At 37.1% G+C, this 21,019-nt stretch overlaps 1 protein-coding gene across 1 annotated transcript in view; it reads left to right on the top strand.

The window, feature by feature from the left end:
* Positions 1 to 21,019, top strand: part of LOC306854705 (protein diaphanous homolog 3-like) — a 358,785-nt gene that overhangs the window by 276,510 nt on the left and 61,256 nt on the right. The window contains exons 24-26 of the mRNA XM_079392921.1: positions 2,263 to 2,398; positions 16,624 to 16,719; positions 18,467 to 18,529. Coding sequence (XP_079249047.1) covers positions 2,263 to 2,398; positions 16,624 to 16,719; positions 18,467 to 18,529 — 295 coding nt within the window. The remainder of the gene's footprint in view (positions 1 to 2,262; positions 2,399 to 16,623; positions 16,720 to 18,466; positions 18,530 to 21,019) is intronic.

Here is a 21,019-nt window from a genome sequence, read left to right as displayed (position 1 = left end):
AGATCGGTGGAGTGTTGCAGTGATGTTTGTCCTTTTGTAGGTGTCTCCCATCTGTATGGCTGGGTATCGAGTTCGATACTTTTTAGGCACCGACCGAATTGCCTCGATACCACCGAGTATCGAAAAATGTCTTGTCGTTCGGTACCAAATTTCGATACCTAAGGGGTTAATCTCATCACCGTCAGTGAGCCAATAATCCTGCAGCACTAGGTGTGTTTGACTAGAAACGTCGACGTGCTGATTGATCAGTGTTTCACCTCCGCAAGAGCGTTTCGAAAGCCGCTCTCTATTGCGCATGACGCTCGCGGTGATTTCAGCGTCTGCCGCCTAACTAAATGAGGGCATAAACACATGAACAACATCTCCAGAACTGCTGTGATAGTCACTTCATGAGCATTTTACCGTTTCATTCGAGTAAAACTAGCGTCATATCATATACACACAGAACTGTAAAGGTATTCCAGGCAACCCGTCAAAATAAAAGTTTGGTTTAACTTGGAAGACACTGCAGCAGAAATATATTAATATTGTTTAGCGGACAGTACATACTGCTACTACTAGGCTACTATTAAAATTATTAAAACTTTATTTTTTTTTAGTAATGATCACACAACAGTTATTCCATGTTTTAATTTTAATAGTAACCCCCCTTTGTTTGCCAAAATAAACTTTGATTTTCAATAATTTAAAGAAATTAAATTAATGTTTTATGTCTTCATTTGAAAACCAGATACAGAACACAGAATTTCTGAGGAAAAATAAAACATTTCATAAGGCTATTTTAAGAATAAATTTAAATAAACTAAGTTGTTTTTATGCATTCAAATAATTAGACATACTACACCAGAATTTAATAACAATAAAACATGTGGTGAAAGAAAATAAAACACCCACTTATGAAAGTGGATGAAGATTTTAAATTTCTTGAAGTCTTTAACAACCTAGAAATGATGATGTGTTTTAAAATGAACACGCACTAATGTAAACGTAGCCTAACAGATGTGTAAACTGAAAACTATTTGAACTTTATTAAAATTATTTATTTATTTATTGTGTTGGATATATTTTGTTCCTTTGTGCAGTGGCTCAGGAGATGAGGCTTTGAGTCTGTATAAATATCAACATTAAAAAATAGTTTTTTGAGATAATGTAATTTTATTAAAACTGATTTCATAAAATTGGTATCGAAAAAAGTATCGTTCAGGAACCGGTATCGAACTCAAGGTATCGGTATTAGTATCGATATCGAAAATTTTTGAACGATACCCAACCCTACCCATCTGCAAATATGATCATGGAGCTCAGCTAGAGTGACCATCAGTCTAACCAAGGCCCTTCTCCATCAATTACTCTGTTTGGCCTGGAGGCCAGCTCTAGGAAGATTTCTAGTTGTTCTTAACGTCTTCCATTATGGATAATGGAGGCTACATGATTCTGTGAACCTTCAATGCAGCTGAATTTTTCTGAACTGGTTTGATGCAATCCTGTTTCTGAGCTCTGCAAGCAGTTCTTTTGACATCAGGGCTTGGTTTTTGCTCTGATATGCATTTTCAGTTGTTAGACATTTTATTAAGACGTGTGAGCCTTTTCAAATCATACCCAGTCAATTGAATTTGCCACAGGTTTACTTCACTCGAAGTGTAGTAACATCTACAAGCAATATGAATGCTTGTAAGCTAAATTTCAACCTTCCCAGATATGAATACTTATGCAATGGAATCATTTAAGTTTTTTATTTTTAATAAATTTGCAAAGATGCTAAAAAACTGTTTTTTTGTTTTGCCATTATGGTGTATGGAGTGTAGAATGATGTGGGGAAAAAGTCATTTGAAGTGCTTTAAGGCAGCAACATAAAAAATGAAGGGGTATGAATACTTTCGAAAGGCACTGTGTGTGTGTGTGTGTGTGTGTGTGTGTGTGTGTGTGTGTGTGTGTGTGTGTGTGTGTGTGTGTGTGTGTGTGTGTGTGTGTGTGTGTATGTATGTATGTATGTATATATATATATATACTTTTATTTGGCACAGTTTGAATGGTAGCGTATGTTCACTTGTAATTTATATTATTAGTATTTAATTTTTTTTTGTTTTTTTTTAGTCAAGCCTCTGTCGGGTTGTTGAATATAAACATTTAAATATTTAAATGTGTAACACAACACTAAAGATCTTTAAGCACTGAAGTGTTACCACCAAACACTGAACATCTATTCGCTTCAGACTTGTTTCCTCAATAGTCTGCTCTATCTCTTGTCTTTTTTCTCTCTAGCAAGCAGTGAAGGAGAACGCAAGGAGAAGAGAGGCGGAGGAGAAGCAGAGGAAAGCAAGGATAGCCAAAGAGAAGGCGGAACGAGAGAAGCAGGAGCGACAGATGAAGAAGAGGAGACTGCTGGAGGTCAACACAGGTGAGATGTTTATCAGTCACTCACTGAAAGTTTTCACGAGAGTGAGCTTTAGAAAAATCACCTTTGAAGATGGATGAAACAAGTCCCTGCACACGTTCCTAGGAGCTCGTTTTAAACCAGCAGAAGTGTGTCCTGTTGTCAATCTGTTACCATCGCTGATATAATACCACAAACACGCAATAAAATTCCGTTCTGTGACTTTTGAGGATGTTGCTTTGTGACTGAGTTCTGAATCAGGCCAATCTGCATCTGCACGCTTCCTATAATGTTTACACAGGCTTTTATACACAGCTATCTGAGCGAGCATCAACATCATAATGATACAACGCAATGCATGATGAAATTAGAAATGTGATTGGATTACAAACAGGTTCTGTGCACTCATGAGACACACACATGAAATGAGTTTGCTATAATATATGTTTGCCACTCGTATTTGCCTCCTGCTGTTCAAGCAATGTGTGTGAGGATGTACACGCACGCAGCGGGCTCCCAGTGTTCACTGGGATGAGTTTTGTGCCCGTATGAAGGTCTCACGCTGAGTCAATACAACAGAAGAGCAGCCTGCAGTGTGTTCTGCATGCACTTAATACACACCAAAACACAATAATATGGAGTGTGGCTCGATGAGAAGTCAGTAGTGAATAATATAGTGTTGGGTTATGGTAGGATGTGTGGTGGTAGTTAGGAGTGGTACAATGCAGTCCGTTGAGGAATGTTGACATGAGTCATGTGAAAGTGCTTTGAGAGGTAAGCTAAGAACTGGAGTATGAATATTAGGAGGTGCATTTGACATGTTTGTGTGATGGTGGGAGATTTTTTTTGTGTGTTTAAAAGCAAAAAATAAAAGTTGAATAAGTCAAGGTTTTTTAAAGGACAGCCACTGAAGCTCATCTGATTCTCCTTGGTTTTGTTTCGTTCGGTCTCTTTTTCTTTTTCTTTTTTTAACTCTCTTGAAGGACTTCTGTCCTTCACTTTCATTTAAAACAAATCTCAGTGTTTAACTCTCTAGAGCAGGTCTCTAATAAAACTTTTTAGGTTAATGTAGATTTCATTAGATGTCTCATGACACAGTCATTCAGAACCACAGTGCTTCTGTTTCAACTCTTCTATAAGGGTTTACTGACAACATGTCACTGCTGTCTTTGCTCAACAGGGGGCAATACACACTGTCCAGGCAGTCATTGTCTGATTATTTATACATTTGGATGAATTCAAGTCAAAGACAGAGTTTCAGCTCTCTGCTTAAATCACTTGCTTGTCTGATTATATCTTTTATTTTTGTATTATTCTATCTGTTGAACAGTCTTTCCATTGTAATTTTTCTGCATCTCTGAGCATGAGTCTGTCAGAACTGAACAAGGTTTCTTCTCTGCTTGGGTCCAGTTACTCCTCATTCAGCTACCCAGTGCATCAACAGTTTGCATTTTATTTCTTTATTTTGCTTTGTTTGAGATCCCTCTCTTTAATTGTAAACTTTGCTTTAAAGTTTTAATAAAAACTATGGTTTGTTCTAGAGTGGAAATGATCACTTTTGCAGAGATGAATTCTTGTTTATGAGCATATTACTCATTCCGGCTTTCTTACTGTTCGTCAGATCATTTGTTTTTTCGTTTTTTTCAATAACAGATTACACATCGGCATTAGGAAAGGCTAGGACAAACCCAATTATATCAGCATTACTTAGAGGCCAATTATAGACCTAAAAAAACCCTGTTAAAAATAATATAATAATAATAAAAAAACGAAATAATTAGGCAGCACAACTGTTTAATTTAATAACAACATAGCAAGATTACTACTAATAATAATGTTGTTCAGCGTAACAATAATTTCTGAAGGGTCATGTGACACTGCAGACTGGAATAATGATACTGAAAATTCAGCTTTATCAAAGGAATAAATTACATTTTAAAATATATTCAAATAGAAAACTGTTATTTTAAATTGCAATAATAGTTTACAACATTACTGTTTTTACTGTTTGTTTAATTTTTTTATTTCCCTTTATATATTAATTGATTGATTGATTAAAAACAAATGTGATTATAAAAGGCTTTTGGTAATTATGAAAGACTTTTCGAAAAGATTTAAAATCTTACCCCAAGTCTAACCCCGACCCCAAACTTTGCTGTATTTTTAAAACATTATTTTCCATTTTTCTTTTGTTTAGTTGAAAACCTTGCATATTTCTGTACATTTTGAATCAGTTTTGGACAATGGCTATTTTGTGGTAATAATATGAAATGAAAAATCACAATTTGAAGCCATTTCAGAGCAAATGCGTTTCAAGACTTTGGCTATTGTCAAAAAAACTGAAAATATATAAAGATGTAGAGGTTTCTTTTTTTTAAGCTGTATTGCCCAGCTTCATCTCTAAAGTGTCCTGTGGGTACTTCCTATTTGTGGCCACTCTCTCTATCTCAGTTTTCTCATCCTTTCATCATCGATCAAACACCAGCAGTGTCCTCCTATAAGGACGGACTCCTCCACGCCAGAGTATGCAGGCCCTTATAGTGTCAGACCAATCTCTTTCTCTTTCTCCTCCTCTCTCTCCGTCTTTCCGCTTGCACTCCAGGATGAGTGGCTGCGCCACAGGTGGAGTGTGCTGATTCAGATAGAAAAAGAGAGAGATACATGAGGTGGAGAGCGTGTAAATGAGTGAGTTAGTGTATGTGTTGAGCAGGCTCTGGCAGCCTCCCAGCTGGTCTGAGTGTGTATAAATGTAGCTCTTTCAGGAGGCCTCAGGTGTCTCTTCAGCTAATACTGCGTCCTGTCCAGTCAACCAGTGTGATTGCTCTCTCTCGTCCACAGATGCCGAGCCTCAGAGCAGCCACTCTTGCCCTGCAGCTCCCCAGCGCGTGCTAATTGCTGTTATCGTTAAAATTAGCACGGGATAGACGAGCCAAAGAAGTACAGACTTTTTTACTTGGAGCAGGAAAGCTTCTCTTTCTGTAACAATCGGTGTGCGCCGTTTCTTGCAGTGTTTTGTTATTGTGGCCCTGTTGTCGTAAACGCTATCACACTTCGAGACTCTGGCCTTTCTCGTCAGTCCAACGTGTGCAGAAAACATAAATTGCACACACACTACCAGTCCTGTCATTTTTCCCATTTTACTCATTTTATAGCATGCATTATTCCGATCTCATCTGCCCTTCAGTCTAGTTAACGTGTGTATTCAGACTCATTGTTTAGTGGCTGAGTGGTTGAGTTTATATTGGCTCTCTTAGCAGCATGAAAAACACAGCTGCTATTAGGTTCTAGAATAAATTACACAAAGTGACAATACTGGAGTCTGCCATTGAACACCTTATAATCACTGAAGCTGTTACTGATTGCAGGTTTAGATGGTTTCACGCAACGTTTTGCAGTTCAGTGCAAGCTCCCGTTATAAACAAAGCTCTTTACACTGTATAGTACATGGGTGTTTTGTTCAATTTTAAAGGAATAGTTCACCCATAAATATATATATTTTTTTAATTGTCATTAATTACTCACCCTCATGTCATTCCAAACCTGTAAGACCTTCGTTCATCTTCAGTTTTATCTTCTAAATACAGTGAAAATAGTAATTTTGTGAAATATTATTCAAATTTTAAATTGTTATATTGTAATATATTTTATAATGTAATTTATTGAAATAAATTTTCAGCAGCCATTGCTCCAGTCTTCAGTGTCACATGGTACTTGAAATGGAGTTAATATATTGATTTGATTGTCAATAAACATTTCTATTATCAATGTTGAAAACAGTTTGCTTAATATTTTTGAGGAAATAAGCTTTTTTCAGGATTCTTTGACTAGAAATAATGTGAAACTCTTTTATTCAGTTTAATGCATCCTTGCTGAACAAAATTAAATTATAAAAAACAAAAACTTTTGAACAGTAAATTTTGTTTAATGTATTAATTATTTTATGTATATATTATAGAATGTTTGCTAGCTATGAAATAACGCAAATAAGTCAGCCATTTTATTACAAGAATATAATTTCCACCAAAGAATGCTACTTAACACTCAATTTTGATGTGTTGGAAATTAAATTATGCTGAGCTGAGAATTTTATTTGTCTAAAAAAAGACACAACTGTCTTGTGATGTATATTTGTGCAAGAAAAGAAGAAAAGCTAAGTATTTTTAAAAGTCCATAGGGCCCAATGAATCCATAGTTCAAAGTTCAATACAGATTTTATAACTCGGTCACTACTTGGTGCATTCATTCTTTCTCTAAACTCTGATTGGTTACAGCTATCATCCATTGCAAAAAGAAAGCGTGTTGCAAAAAGAATATTTAATTGTTGTTCTAAAAGAAATGTTTTAATGAACACTGTTCCCAATTAGTTAATGGCTGCAGTTATTTTGCGATTAATTGTACAGCCCTAAGTGGCAAGGAAAATTCCGTTTTTTTTTTTAGCACTCGTCCTGGCTCAGGTGCAGCAGGAGCTGCAGACAGAGGGGCGACATCAAAGAGCTACTCAGAGAATGTCGCCTTCAAAGAGAGACCATCCTCTGCTTCCTCTTCCCTCCCCCGTCTGCTTTCTATCACAGATCTTTCACACCAATTAGTTTCTAATCATGTTCCTCTTTATCTCTCTTTTCTTTCCCGTGCTCAGAGCTCTGATGTGACATGCGTGTGCTGGCAGCGAGTGTGTGCGTGCAGCTCTTTAACACACGGGGCTGCACTAAGCCCAGTGTGTGCACTGCTTTGGAAAAAAGAACAAGCGGCTGGTTTTTATTCAAAAATAATAACAATTCTCCCTCTCTCTCTTTATCTCTCACTCACAGTTTTTGATGATGTCTGTCTCCCGTCTGAAGTCAGACAGCACAAATAGGCTCTTTTGTGTTTCCAGGTTACCGTTGCCAATTCTCCTGTGAGACTGTCAATTAAAGCACTGTGGTAATCTGAACCGTCCCGGTGAGAAGAGGCGACGCTCTGTACGTGTTAGGGTTAGTGTAAGTAGGCCGCACTTTGGTGGGTGGTAGGATGCGAGACAGAGAGAAAAAATATAATAAATTGGTTTGGCACTGTTAGCAGGAGAGGAAGCTGTGCACTAGTTTCCTCTACAATGTTTTGGAGCCACACACACACTGAGAGAGCGATGATTCAAGACCAGATCGGAGGAGTAGAGGAAACTACATGAACATGTTTTCAGAGAGAGGGGAGGGTCTCTCTGCTTGTGGAAAGCAACAGACCAGACATCTAACAGAATTAGGCCACATATCCATAGACACGGAGCAAACGTAGTCGCCTGTGCGTTTCATAGTTCCACCAAGTGCTGTAAAAGCCCAGCGTTCCGGCTACTCTGTCCCAGATATCGGCTTTCCTCCAGGAGGAAGCCACAGGGGGGCTCCCAGCTCCCTGGAGCTCAGAAACGAGCTGATGAAACGGAATCTGAAGCCTACAGCCTATGGAAAGGAATATGTACTTAAACAGACAGATGCGATGAAAGCTTAATGAAAGATTTAAAAAGAAATATATACATGTTATCAGCTTGTGTGTTCTCTGGAAATCATACCCAAGGTATTGGCAACATTACCGCTCTGCTGGGTTCACAGATCCTTTCTTTAAGATTTCTACGATAGATTGAACCTTCTAGTTCTCAGATTAACTCTAGCTGAGTTTATGCATGAGCTCCAACAATATTCTCTTTATCTTTCACTGACATTTCTTCCTTTCTTTGATGATAGTGAAAATATTTGACCTTTACGGTTTAATGATCAGAATATGCACCTGACAAATCAGATTAGCAGGTGACATTTTGTCAAAGCCATAGCAAAAAGACAGCTGAGCAAATGTGCTCTTTGTATCAGTTCAGGAAAATATGATGTGAAAGATGAGAACAAGAAAAGAGGGTTGATGAAAGATTATAGGGGAGGTAATTGCGGTCTTCATTATTTGTCATCTCTCTTTCACCCTCTTCAGATAAACACGAGAGAGAACAGACGTGAACTCTGTTCGCGCCTCTGTGTATGTCAGAAATGATTGTGCTGTTCTGTCATTATAGCTCATCCTGTGCAGACTCCTGTCCAGCTCCTTGAGACACATTTGTTTGATCTCAGATCTGCAAATATCATGCATTTCTGTGATCTAAACATTTCATAAATTTGAGCAGAGCTGAAGTGTAGCTTCTCCTTTAAGGCCAGTTCACATCACACCGACAGAACGTGTCTTTTGCTGTTTGTCTGCTTCTGTTGGTGCGCTGAAAACCGTCTTTTAAAAGACATCCTATGCCCATAATAGCATGTGTACATAAATTGTGATTGAGTAGCGATTAAGAGCAAATTCATCGAAAGGCCTTTCACTTTACTAGCAGCAGGACTTTAACAGAAGCGTACAGCTTTGACCTAAGAAAAGTATCACAGATGGAAGGGCAGTTTCATAGGTTAGGTGGAAGGAAAATGAAAGCATATCAGGATGTTCTCAGGACGTTACTCCTTTATCTATAATCACAAACATGCTTAAAAATATTTCTGAAATATTTATTGTTCATTTTTAATATATTTATTAAATATGTAATACTCATTTATCAATTTATTTTTATTATCTGTAGAAATTTCACTGTTCATTGCTTTTTTTTTTGATTCATGCAACATCGATGTATATGGTTTTATTTGAGGAACAACTACCCTCTCTCTCTGTCTTTCTCTCCAGTTTGAGTGCTTCCATTCACTCTCTCTTATATTTATGAAAGAGGGAAAGCAAGAAGAGAGGCAACAGCAATCAAGCCAAACGTCTTTTCCGTTCCTTGCTAAATCACACCATAATCCTTCCCTCTCACACCTCCTCTCTCTTCTTCACTGAGCTCTTTATTAAAGCCACCCTCCATCCCTCTCTCCTCCATCAGAGACCCAGCAGGCTACCTCCTATCACTTATCACTCTTTTGGGTTCACTCTCTCTTTCTTTATTTCCCTTAAATCACACCCTCTCTGTCTGTCTAGCCATCCTTCCTGCATCCTGACTACCTAGTCCTATCTTCTGAAAAAAGAAGAACCATGCCAAATGGAAAACTGTGTGCATGCTAATGGCATTCACCCTAGTCCGTATTCACTCTCATTTCCTTTGACTCGCGCGCTCTCTCCTCACACAGTGTTAATTCTGACAGCATTTTGATTTAGCCTAGTTTTAGTCTTTTGACTAAAATACCATATAGTTTTAGTCCTATTTTAGTCATTTGAATTGTTTTAGTATTAGTCTAGTTTTAGTCGACTAAAAATACAGTAATTTATTTGACTAAAATCTACTGATTTTGGTTCAATTGTAATGCATTAAGCATTTATGTATCACACAACTGTTACTTGAAACTGACAGTTTGACATAATTGTGTTTTTGACACTTCAAGTGCAAAACGACACAAAATAGAGCTTAATTCTGTGCTCATCAGGGCCTAACGCATACTTTTTATGGTTGTAGTTAACTATAATAATCCTGATAGTAAAATCTATTTATTGAATAATATGTCAAATAATGTCCTTAGTCTTTCCTTTCCTAAGAGCTGGAGAGTGAAAATGTTTTGAATTTGAAGATCAGGGTAAATTTAACTTAATTTGTCTTCTGGATAACATGTAACTATCTTCTGTAGCTTCTGAAAATATGATATTTAGGCAAAACAAGAAAAATTTACTCATCTTCGTTCAAAAGTTTTCACACCCCGGCTCTTAATGCATGGTTTTTCCTTCTGGAGCATCAGTGAGCGTTTGAACCTTCTGTAATAGTTGCATATGAGTCCCTCAGTTGTCCTCAGTGTGGAAAGATGAATCTCAAAAACATAGTCATTGTTGGAAAGGGTTCAAATGCACAAAAATGCTGAAAAACCAAAGAATTTGTGGGATCTGAAGGATTTTTCTGAAGAACAGCAGGCAGTTTAACTGTTCACGACAAACAAGGGACAACTATCACTAAACAACAAAAACACAGCTTTGGATCGTTCAGGTAACAACACAGTATTAAGAATCAAGTGTATGTAAACCTTTGAACGGGGTCATTTTTATAAATTACTATAACTATTTTCTCTTGTGGACTATATGTAAACATCTTTTATGTGAAATATCTTAGTCAGGTCAGTACAAAATAAGCAATAATATGTATTTTGTATGATCCCTCTTATTTTGGTAAAATATTAACATTTTGAAGATTCTGAAAGGTATATGTAAAGTTTTGACATTTGCAAATATGATTAAAACTTATTTTCAGTTTTGTATACCTATTTAAAATTTTTAAGTTATTTTTTTATTTTATATTAGGCATATATCATGGTGTATTTTTATTCGTTTTGTTAATAAAAATTATATGTTCTACATTGTATTTTGTTGTTGCTTGAATTGAATTCAAGCAATTGATGCTGAATTGCCGCTAATTTAAAGGTAAAAGTAAAATGTGCACGGTGCTTTTACAAGCTATTTAAACAAGCGAAAGTGAGGGAAAGTGGAAAAACTCAAACAAACAACTGCTTGACTGCTTGAAAATTTCCTCACCGTCACAACCCTAATTGTGTGTGTGTGTATATATATCAGAGGTCGCGTTAACTGAAAATTCTCCGTCACTGACAGAATTTTTTTTAGCAGTGACGGTAAAATCTGAAGACCGTCCGTCACTTTGACAGATTACACTGAGGGTGATGTATTGTAATTTGTAACTGTCCAGGTGGTGGCGAGTGCGCTCCAGTGAGGCAGCAGAGCACGGGATCATCAGCTCCAAAACAAAAATAAAACTCACTAGTCTTTTGCTATGCCTTTGATTACGCACAGGCGAGTATAGTAAAGTGAATCGCTTGACCTGAGGTGTCTACAGCGATCTATCACGCCACATTAAAGAGCGCCAAAACGGTATTTATTGCTTGAATTTCCTAATAAAATGGACAGAATTTGAAATCGGAGACTGTATTTCATATCAAAAGTAACAATGCACAAAGCTTACTATACTGTGTAGCCTACTGTGCATCGATTGGGTGTTAAGAAACTATAGTCATAAAAATAAGAATCTATTAAAATACAGTTTTTTTATTTTTTATTTTTTTCTCCCCAGCCCTAGCATATTTCGTTGTTAGTGGCCTCTGCTGTCACGGCGGTGTTGAATGTGAAAAGTGACGCAGTCTCTATTAATCTGTTCTCTTCATAAATAAATAAATGCATAAGCCAATATGCTGGTCCATAGGTTCATTATTAAAAATGAAAATGTATACAAAATAAAAGCAATTAAATGTTATTATAATTAAAATATGAGAATTAAAATGACGGGTAATAATAGATTATGACGGAATTTTTACGACCCTTTCCGTCTAACGCAACCTCTGAGATATGTGTGTGTGTGTGTATGTATATGTGTGTATATATATATATATATATATATATATATATATATATATATATATTCATTTTATTAAGTTGATCAAAGGTCATTATAAAGACATTTATAATGTTACAAAGGATATCTATTTCAGATAAATGCTGTTCTTCTGAACTTTCTTTTCATCAAAGAAACCTGAAAAAATTCTACTCTGCTGTTTTCAACATAATAATAATAATAATAATAATAATAATACATGTTTTTGAGCAGCAAATTAGAATATTAGAATGATTTCTGAAGGATCATGTGACTGGAGTAATGATGCTAAAATTCAGCTTTGAAATCTATAAATTACATTTTAAGGAATAAATTACATTTTAAAATGTATTCAAATAGAAAGCAGTTATTTTAAATAGTAAATATATTTCACAATAGTACTGCTTTTGCTGTATTTTGGAGCTTTTGCAGGCTTTGTTTATTCTATCAGTAGCGGATAATGATGTGTTTTTATCAGCCAGTATATAAAGTCAACATCTTAGTCAATTTTAGTATCTAATAGACTTGCTTTGGAAAAAAGGGACCAAAGAGATTCAATAATGGGCTCTTTTAGCTTATGCCAGTAAGCAACCATCTATTAACACCCTAACAACCAACCACAACAACTTAGAGCCAGTTTTGCATAAGCACAGAGTGTAACAGATCTGAAACTTAGTTATTTAAAGTTATTTAAAATAATTTTGCCATGGCACTAGACAATATTATTACAGATAAAAACTGAAATATGCTGTTTATGTAAATATTCAGTACCTGGGTTGTAGAAGCTCTTTGGCTACACAGATGAAAAACAATTGCTCTAATGAGGACACGATTGCTTTATAATTGGTCTTTACCTGTGAATCATTCAAATCACTTGCACATATTCTTGATCAAAAACTCCCACAGTTGTGGGAGCATTATTTAGTCTGTGAATTAACTTATACAGGTGAAAATAATGACTAAAGAGCATATGTAAAAACAAATGCATAATTTGTCCAAAGAGTACATACCAATTGAAAATAATGCCAGTGTTTGGTTGTCCCAGTGGGCATTGTTGATTCAGGAGGTGAAAGCTATATCAAACCAGCCAAGCACTGTCTAGACAAGGTTTTTCAACAACATGTTCTGCACAAACAAGCAGGAGACTTGTGATGGAAGCTACAGAGGCAGAAACAAACACTTTGAAGGGGCTACAGAGTTCTGGAGCTGAAGGTGCACCAGACAACATATCAAGAGCCCTGGACAACACTGGCCGATACAGGAGTGTGACACAAAAGAGGACAATGTTGAAAAAGAACCATGTCGCAGCACTTCTGGAGTTTGCCAAAAGACTTGACACACGGCACTGGTGCTCATAGGGGGAATGTGGAAAAGATTTCGTAGTCAGATGAGACCAACATAGAACTATTTTTAGCTTTAAAGTCAAGTGTATAATACAATTTTAGCACTGGTCAAGAATATGCTGTTAAAATCTAAAGAAGAATAGCCGATGCAGAATACAGGAAAATTGTCCAAAATGCGTGTTTCAGTCTGCCAAAAAGTGAGTCTTTCGACAAAACAAAGGTCCCAGATGCAAGGCCAGATGAATGCTCAAAAGCATAAAATGTCCTATAATGGCCTTGGCAATTGAGAATAGGTGGCACTGTTTGACAGGTTCAGGTTGTTTAGGTGTCATCTGACTAACTTTAACAGCCTGGAGCAAATCTGCCTGGAAGCATGGATAAAATGATGCCAAAATCACAGCGAAGCCAGTATGTACTCGAGGGGAAAGACTTAGCTGTCTTAGCTGGATAATATTATTATTAATGCATTTTGTGCAAAAATCTATTTACTTAATTCATATTTTTATATGGAAATTAAGTTTTAATCCTTTGAAAAATTTCTTCATAATATCAAAATAAGGTTGTTGTTTTTTTTTTTTTTTTTTTTTTCTTAAATTGTAATAAAATATGATATATAAAATTTAGCAAGGCACTTAATTTCTGTTGGAGAGTGGTAATAAGTGGTTGGTCTATCATACACTCACTTTATCACAGACTCTAATTGAAGGTTGACTTGTAAAGGTCAACAGTTCTGTGCTTTCTCTTCACTTGATAGTTTTCCATTGTTGGTTGGCTGCTCCCTCTGATCTACTGACAACACTCTGTACAAAAGAGCTATACCTTCTCCTCAATTCACTTTCTCTCGCTTCCACACTCACTTTGTATTTCTCCATCCCTCTCTTACTCAGACAATAGTTGCTGATTGAAAATGGCCTGTATTGTCTGAGCCTATGACTGAGTCTGCCTGGCTTTTTACAGAGAGCAACGCACCCATGACAATGGCACAGTCCCACAGATGCTTCAGACAGTCTTCTTTTATAAAGCCCCTAATTGTGTGTTTGCTTTTACATTTTATATTTTAGGTAAACGCTGAATTACAAATAGAATAGAGGAAGATTTGTTCTATTTAGTGAATATAGCAAAAAAGGAAACCTTATTTTACTTTAAACTGCTTTTTTTCATATGTTGTATTTGTCATACCAAAAGAAGGATTTTTAAAATATTATACATATTAGTAAATTAAATTATAAACTGTAAATTGTTAAACCATTTAATTGAAATATATATTTTATTTATTATTGTAATCGTTCCATTTTCTATATGTAACGATAATTTAATTGGTAAATGTTTATTTCTTTTTATTGTGATTTGTATTTTCTTTTCTATAATATAGTATATATTTGATGCTGGGCAATGATTAATCGTTTATATAATATATGTGTGTGTACTCTGTATATTTATTATTTATATGTAAAGACACACATACAGTTTATGTGTTTGTGTGTGTGTATATATATATATATATATATATATATATATATATATATATATATATATATATATATTAGGGGTGGCACGGTACACAGATGTCACGGTTCGGTACGTACCTCGGTTCGGGGGTCACGGTTCGATACAATTTCGGTACAACAGGGAAAAAAAAGACATCTACTTTGCTCAGTTTCTTTTATTTTGATGTGAAAATGCTAAATATTATTACATGTTATATATATAAAATCTGTTTTGTTTTCATTGTGAGTGTACACAAATAAAAGACCTTTAACTACAAGCAACAGCACAAATAAAAATACAATAGAGTAAAGATACAAATAAAATAATCAGTGATTTTCAGGGGTTTTTTTAGGTACAGAAATTGAAGTACGATTAAAGTAATCAAAGGTAAAACAGCATTGCATATTTGACTGTATAAATTAAAGATTACTCTTTATTAAAGTTACAAAAGCGATTCAATCAAGAGCAGTGAGTGATTTCTTTGTTGTTGCTGTTTATTTAATATTAACTGTCACTTTAAGAGAAAGCACTGATACTGTACGCCCAGCCGGCTATGTCTGCTATAGGATACTTACCAAGACGGTCATTTTGACAGAATTTTGTGTGAATTTATCCATTAAAGCACAATACTTCAGAGAGAGCTTCATATTTGCGCGCGTTCTGAGGCGCAGGTTTGTGCGCTTCTGATGAGCGCACGCACAAATCTTCTCACTGCGCGCTCGAGCTCGCGTCCTCTGGCTCTTAAATATTTGAGCTGGCAAAGCTTACATGACTTTAGTCTAAACACCGATATCAACGTGTGCTGTTCAGGTCTCACCTGTGCGCGCGCTATCAGCACCCGGGTGATGACGGAATAAATGCTCATATTCCAGCATACAGCACTCGCATTGAACAAGAGTGAATGATTTGTCCACTTATTTTTTTTTTCTTCTCATCGCTGTTGTTATAATGTACTGGGAAGCCAGAATGCGCATCCATTAACAGAAACATACATTAGCCGAACCCTATTTGTTTTACGTGTTATTTATAACAAACCACATGCGTTGTCAGAATTCAGTTGAACCGCGGTCCTAGCGCGTGCCGAACCGTGTGTGGAGAACCGTGCGGTTCGGTTTTTTTCCGCGAACCGTGCCACCCCTAATATATATATATATATATATATATATATATATATATATATATATATATATATATATATATATATATATATATATAATGCATAACTGTACCTAGACTAGCATGCGACTAACTCTCATGAAATAATATCATGACAGTCAGGTTATTCTGTAAATAGTTTTGGTTTAATTCTGAATCAGCCCAGATGATAGGTGTCACAACCTATCGGGGGAAAATGGGCACTTCTGCAGCGTTAGCACACACGCTCACATGCTTTTTGATTTGTTTTGTGTTGTGTGCGTGTGTGCACTTGCTGTGTCAGTGTAAAGATTAATATTTGGAGGTTACAGTGTCAAGGCCTGTAATGCTTACCCACGCTCACCCATCCACGGGTTCAACACAAAACAGACGTCCTCTCACACAAGCCTTTTTCTCTAAACCTGCTGAAAGGCACACTTTCCTGCAAAGCTGATTTATTCTCTGTCACTGGATGTGTGTGTGTGTGTGTGTGTGTGTGTGTGTGTGTGTAAAGTTTTGTGTAAGCAGCAGTGCGAGCAAATGCGTGATGATGTGTTTGTGACCGTGAGCGGTGTGGTGCTCCTCCTGCCTGCCGTGGGTCCCACAGGCCTCCTTGTGTCTCTTGAGTCCCTCTATGTGAAAGCCAGTGGCCTGAGGTTAACTGCCTGCACCACTCAGCTGTTTTTACGATCGGCCCTCCAAACGCTACAAAACACCCGTGGATTTGTGTGAGGTGTATAGAGGAGTTTAAAAGCCTGTCTGCCTCTCAAATTGTCCGAGTCGATGCTGTGATTTACCGTCCACAGAAGGCCGCTTTAGTGTTTTTTTTGTGTTTTTTCTCAGCATTCCTGAGAATGACCCTTAAGGCCGGTTTAAGTGATGATATGGAATGACCCTCCGCATCCTAATGTTTTTCTCTTCTTTCTTCCTCTCTCCTGTAGAGAACGATGAGACCGGTGTGATGGATTGTCTGCTGGAGGCGCTGCAGTCTGGAGCTGCTTTCAGAGACCGCAGGAAAAGAGCACCCAGACCCCGAGGTGAGTCTCCTCACACTCCTCCACTCACGTCCTTCATCTGTTGAATCTCTTCTCTTTCAGTTCTTTTTCTTTTTCCAGACAGCATATTTTTTCCATATCTGTACTAGTTTTATGTCTATTTGTTTGTTTATTAATTAAATAGCTATGTGATAAGTGCAGTAATGTACAGTAAGCTAGCCATCATCACAAAATAAACCCCTAGTATCCCGACAAAGAGTGGAGGAATAACTGTGTATTTTCCCGTATATATACTGTAGTAGCAGCCTAAAGCACCCAGCAGTTGAGAGTCTCTTTCTCCTGCGCAGTGAGGGGAGAGATAAGCTAGAGTGTGTCTTCTGTGCTCTTCATGTTGTGTGTCCTATCCAGCTGAGAGGCTCAGGTTTGTTGACTGCAGACAGCTACAGACAGATGATGGGTGGCAAATATCAGTATAGCCTGACAAAAAACTCTAGAGTTTTCCTTTCAAAAGTCTGGGTTATTTTTTTATGTTTTTGAAAATATTTTATGCTCACCACGGCTGCAAAAATATAGAAAAACTGTAATATTATTAAATATTATAAAAAAAAAAACAGTTTTCTATATTAATATAGTTTAAATGTAATTTATTCCTAAAAGAATACAATGCATTTTGTATGATATCTCTTTTGTTACAATTAATCACATTTTCACAGATTCTGCAAGGGGTTCACAAACTTTCAAGCAGCACTGTATAAATTCTTATAAGTAACCTACTTACCCCACACTTTTAACCAACTTACAGTATATCTTCTTTTTTTAGTGATAGTTGTTCATGAGTCACTTGCTGCTCTTGAATGGTTAAACTGCCCACTGTTCTTCAGAAAAATCCTTCAGGTCCCACAAATTATTTGGTTTTCCAGCATCTTGTGTGTTTGAACCCTTTCCAACAATTACTGTATGATTTTGAGATCCATCTTTTTACACTGAGGACAACTGAGGGTCTCATATGGAACTATTACAAAAGGTTCAAATGCTGACTGATGCTCCAGAAGGAAATATGAAGAATTTGTGGTACCTAAAAGATTGTTTTTGAAGAACAGCGGGCATTTTAACTGTTCAGGACAAACAAGGGGCTCATGAACAACTATTACAAAAAAAAACAAAAAAAAAACACCTGTGGATCTTCCAGGTTTAAGACAAGCTAAGGTTTCACAGCATTAAGAATCAAGCGTATGTAAACTTTTGAACGCGGTCATTTTTTTTTTTTTTTTTTAATTTGTTTGTGAATTATATGTAAACATCTTTTATGTGAGATCTTATTCAGGTCGTTACAAAATAAAAAATAACATGCATTTTTGCATGATCCCTCTTGTTTTGGTAAAATAATGAACATTTTGCAGATTCTGCAAAGTGTATGTAAAATTCTGACCACAACTATATAGTCTATTGTTCTGTAAATGCACAATTTACAGTCTGTAGCTCCTTTTAAAAATCTATTCTATAGAAATCAGTACAGAATCAGTCCCCTACTATGAGCGCACTTCCTCTGGCATTACATGAGCCAATGGAGTATAATGCAGCTGACCGCCTTCAATAGAAATCAGGAGAGCTCAACAGCTGACCGGTCAAATCAGAAAGACCTGCTAAACGCTTCAAGAACTTTTTTTTTAAAGCATGTCATGTCTTTCCTTACTCTAGGAAGTAAAAATCTAATGTATGGAGACCGCAGGTGTGTTTATGTGTGAGAGCATCTCTCACTCTGTCTTGTCCCGTGTCCTGATTTCCACAGATGAACCAACACAAGTGCTCAATCTGAGTCCACAAAGACCTGTTCTGAAAGACTGCAACCACGGTAAAATCAAGAGTTAAAAAAGAGCATTTCTCTCCACTATTTGCTTTCCTTTTTTCTCTCTTTGCTATTAGCTGCATTATTATTGCTCACTAAACCTGATCTACCAGCCCTGTGTCCTGAATTTCTTTTCTGTTTGGGTTAATGTCTGCGTTGCCCTGTCTCAATCATGTCACTCTTTTTATTGATTTTTTTCACTTTCATATACACACTAATGGTCAATAGTAGGTCCAGATAGGGCCAATTACTTATTTGAATGGCTCATAACAGTCCCTCAAGGCCTCTCCTATCGAAAGGGAACCGCTTCTTAAGCTGCTGGTCATAAACACAACAGTTGTTATAATGTGATACGGGTTCAGCAAAAGCTTCAGACTGCTTCTGACCGCAGATATTCCTTTTCCACTGAAAGAATGTTGGTGTTGGTGCCCGGCTTGCAGATACTGTGTGTTAGTGTGTCTCCACTGACTGGAGAGCCAAACAATGATTTATCTGGCTATTTTATAATCTGCCCACAAACAAACGGCATCATGGTGAAATTTTTATGATGTATCTATAGCCGCTTCCAGTGTAAATAACTTCTGATTCTTATAGGATGTTTTCATGGTCTAGATTTGGTTTAGCTAACAGATATGTGGCCACTGATGTTAACAGCTCTTGGTTTAAGACCTGATATTCTGATCAGTGTGGAGCCATTTCTTTTTCTATTCTTTTTTTAAACATAAATGCACAGAATATAATGTGCACTGGCTGCTGCGGCACCATCACCTCGACCGTGTTGGTAGAAAAGGTGTAAGAAAAAAATTGCTACAGTTTCTAATTTCCTCTTGCGTCCTTATTGCATGAATCAGTATTTTCTGTCTGCTTGCATGTACATTGTGTTCTGTCTTATTTCAGTCAAGCATGCTGCTTACAGCTCACAGCTCATGTCTGGTTGTGATTGGATAGTTGATGTAAGTGTCAGAGTCAGCAGGGTTATAATCAATGTCATGCACTTGCTTTAGCTGCCGTTACCGCCAGGTGTTAATGTGTCATCCAGAAACTTGCTTTGAGCTGAAAATGCCACATTTCCAGCCAAACTGAACGCCCAGAAATAGTGGGAAAAAGCTTTTCCACTGTTGTCTGTTGACAATATTGTCCGTCACAAAATTGCAACATGTTGCGCTCTGATGAGCCGTTCCTTTTTACATGACAAGCATTAATGTAACAATCCAGTTTTTCTGTAATGAATAGGATCAGCGTTCATCAGTTGATGTGTAGTGGGAATCAGAAAAGCCGTTTGGAACAAGATCTTGTAGAAAACTTCCATCTGTACATGTTGTTGTGTTCCTATACTCTTAAAAAATTAAGTTTTCAAAAGGAGGCTTTCACAGCAGTGCCATAGAAGAACCATTCTGGCTTCTGAAAAAAAAAAAAATCCACTAGAAAGAGCCTTTTGTGCAGTGGAAAGGTGCCATGGATGTTAAAAGTTTACTCCTGTTCCACCTTTATGCCTGTTCCGCCTCTCAGATCTTCAGTTTGCCAGTGTTACGGACAGTAGTAATCATTCTATTATGCATCAGCAACATAAAACAAACAGATGTGGCTGTCTTGTCAAAGTTTACTTCATAATCATTATCGAGGCACTTAAAAAATTAAGCTGTAACCCTATTAGCAGTTATTGGTTTTAATAGGAGTCCCTGCAAGCATACAGGAATACAATTACTCCTAGATCTCCTCCCACACCCACCCAGAGCACTGATAAAGTCTGCTCTCGCTCCCACTAGTGTTCTCTTATGGCTTATCTCAAATTAGATTGTGTGCAGAAAAGAGAGAGTGAATAGACAGAGAGAAAGATGTGTGCTTATGCACGATCCATCATAAGAAAGACTGCCGCAGCTCACATTAACTCCCCTCATATGTCTCCAGCAAAAAGTAATGAAGGACACAGGGCATTCTGGGATGTCGAGTGTGGTGCCCTCCCCTCCCGTGGTCCTCTGAGGCATTGGAAGGCATGTGGGAGTCTGGCTACGGGGCAGGGCACTGTTGCCCTTGTCCCTGTGTTTTATTCCAGGCTAGGCTGACTAATGGAGCCCCGGGCTTGTGTATGTTCATGCAGGCCTCTGCAGTTCAGCAAGCCCCTCTGTTGGCCAGGCTAATTAGTTCTCATCTCACACAGGCTTCAGTCCCATTCATCTTCATTTCGGCTGTGCCATCTGCTTTTTAAATAAAACTAAAGTGTCTCGTGTTGCACACACTTTGTCCTCTTGGTGCCTCCCAGCCTAAATGTAACGCTTTATTCTCACTGAGGTGGGTGATGAGCTTGTCTGTCTCTGGAGAGTTATGTCATTGAGGAGATACTGTGTGTTTGCGTGGTAGGACCCTTTATTTATTTATATATTTAGACTTACAGTGAACCTGAAATGGCCTTGGCAAACTATTTTATTTTCACATTTCTTGATATTCAAAAAAAAAATAAAAATCTTGGGCTTGATTTTATTAATTGAAAACTGATTG

This window comes from Barbus barbus, assembly GCF_936440315.1.
Source record: "Barbus barbus genome assembly, chromosome: 35".
In the NCBI taxonomy this organism is placed as follows: Eukaryota; Metazoa; Chordata; class Actinopteri; order Cypriniformes; family Cyprinidae; genus Barbus; species Barbus barbus.
This window is presented reverse-complemented; position numbering and strand designations above follow the sequence as displayed.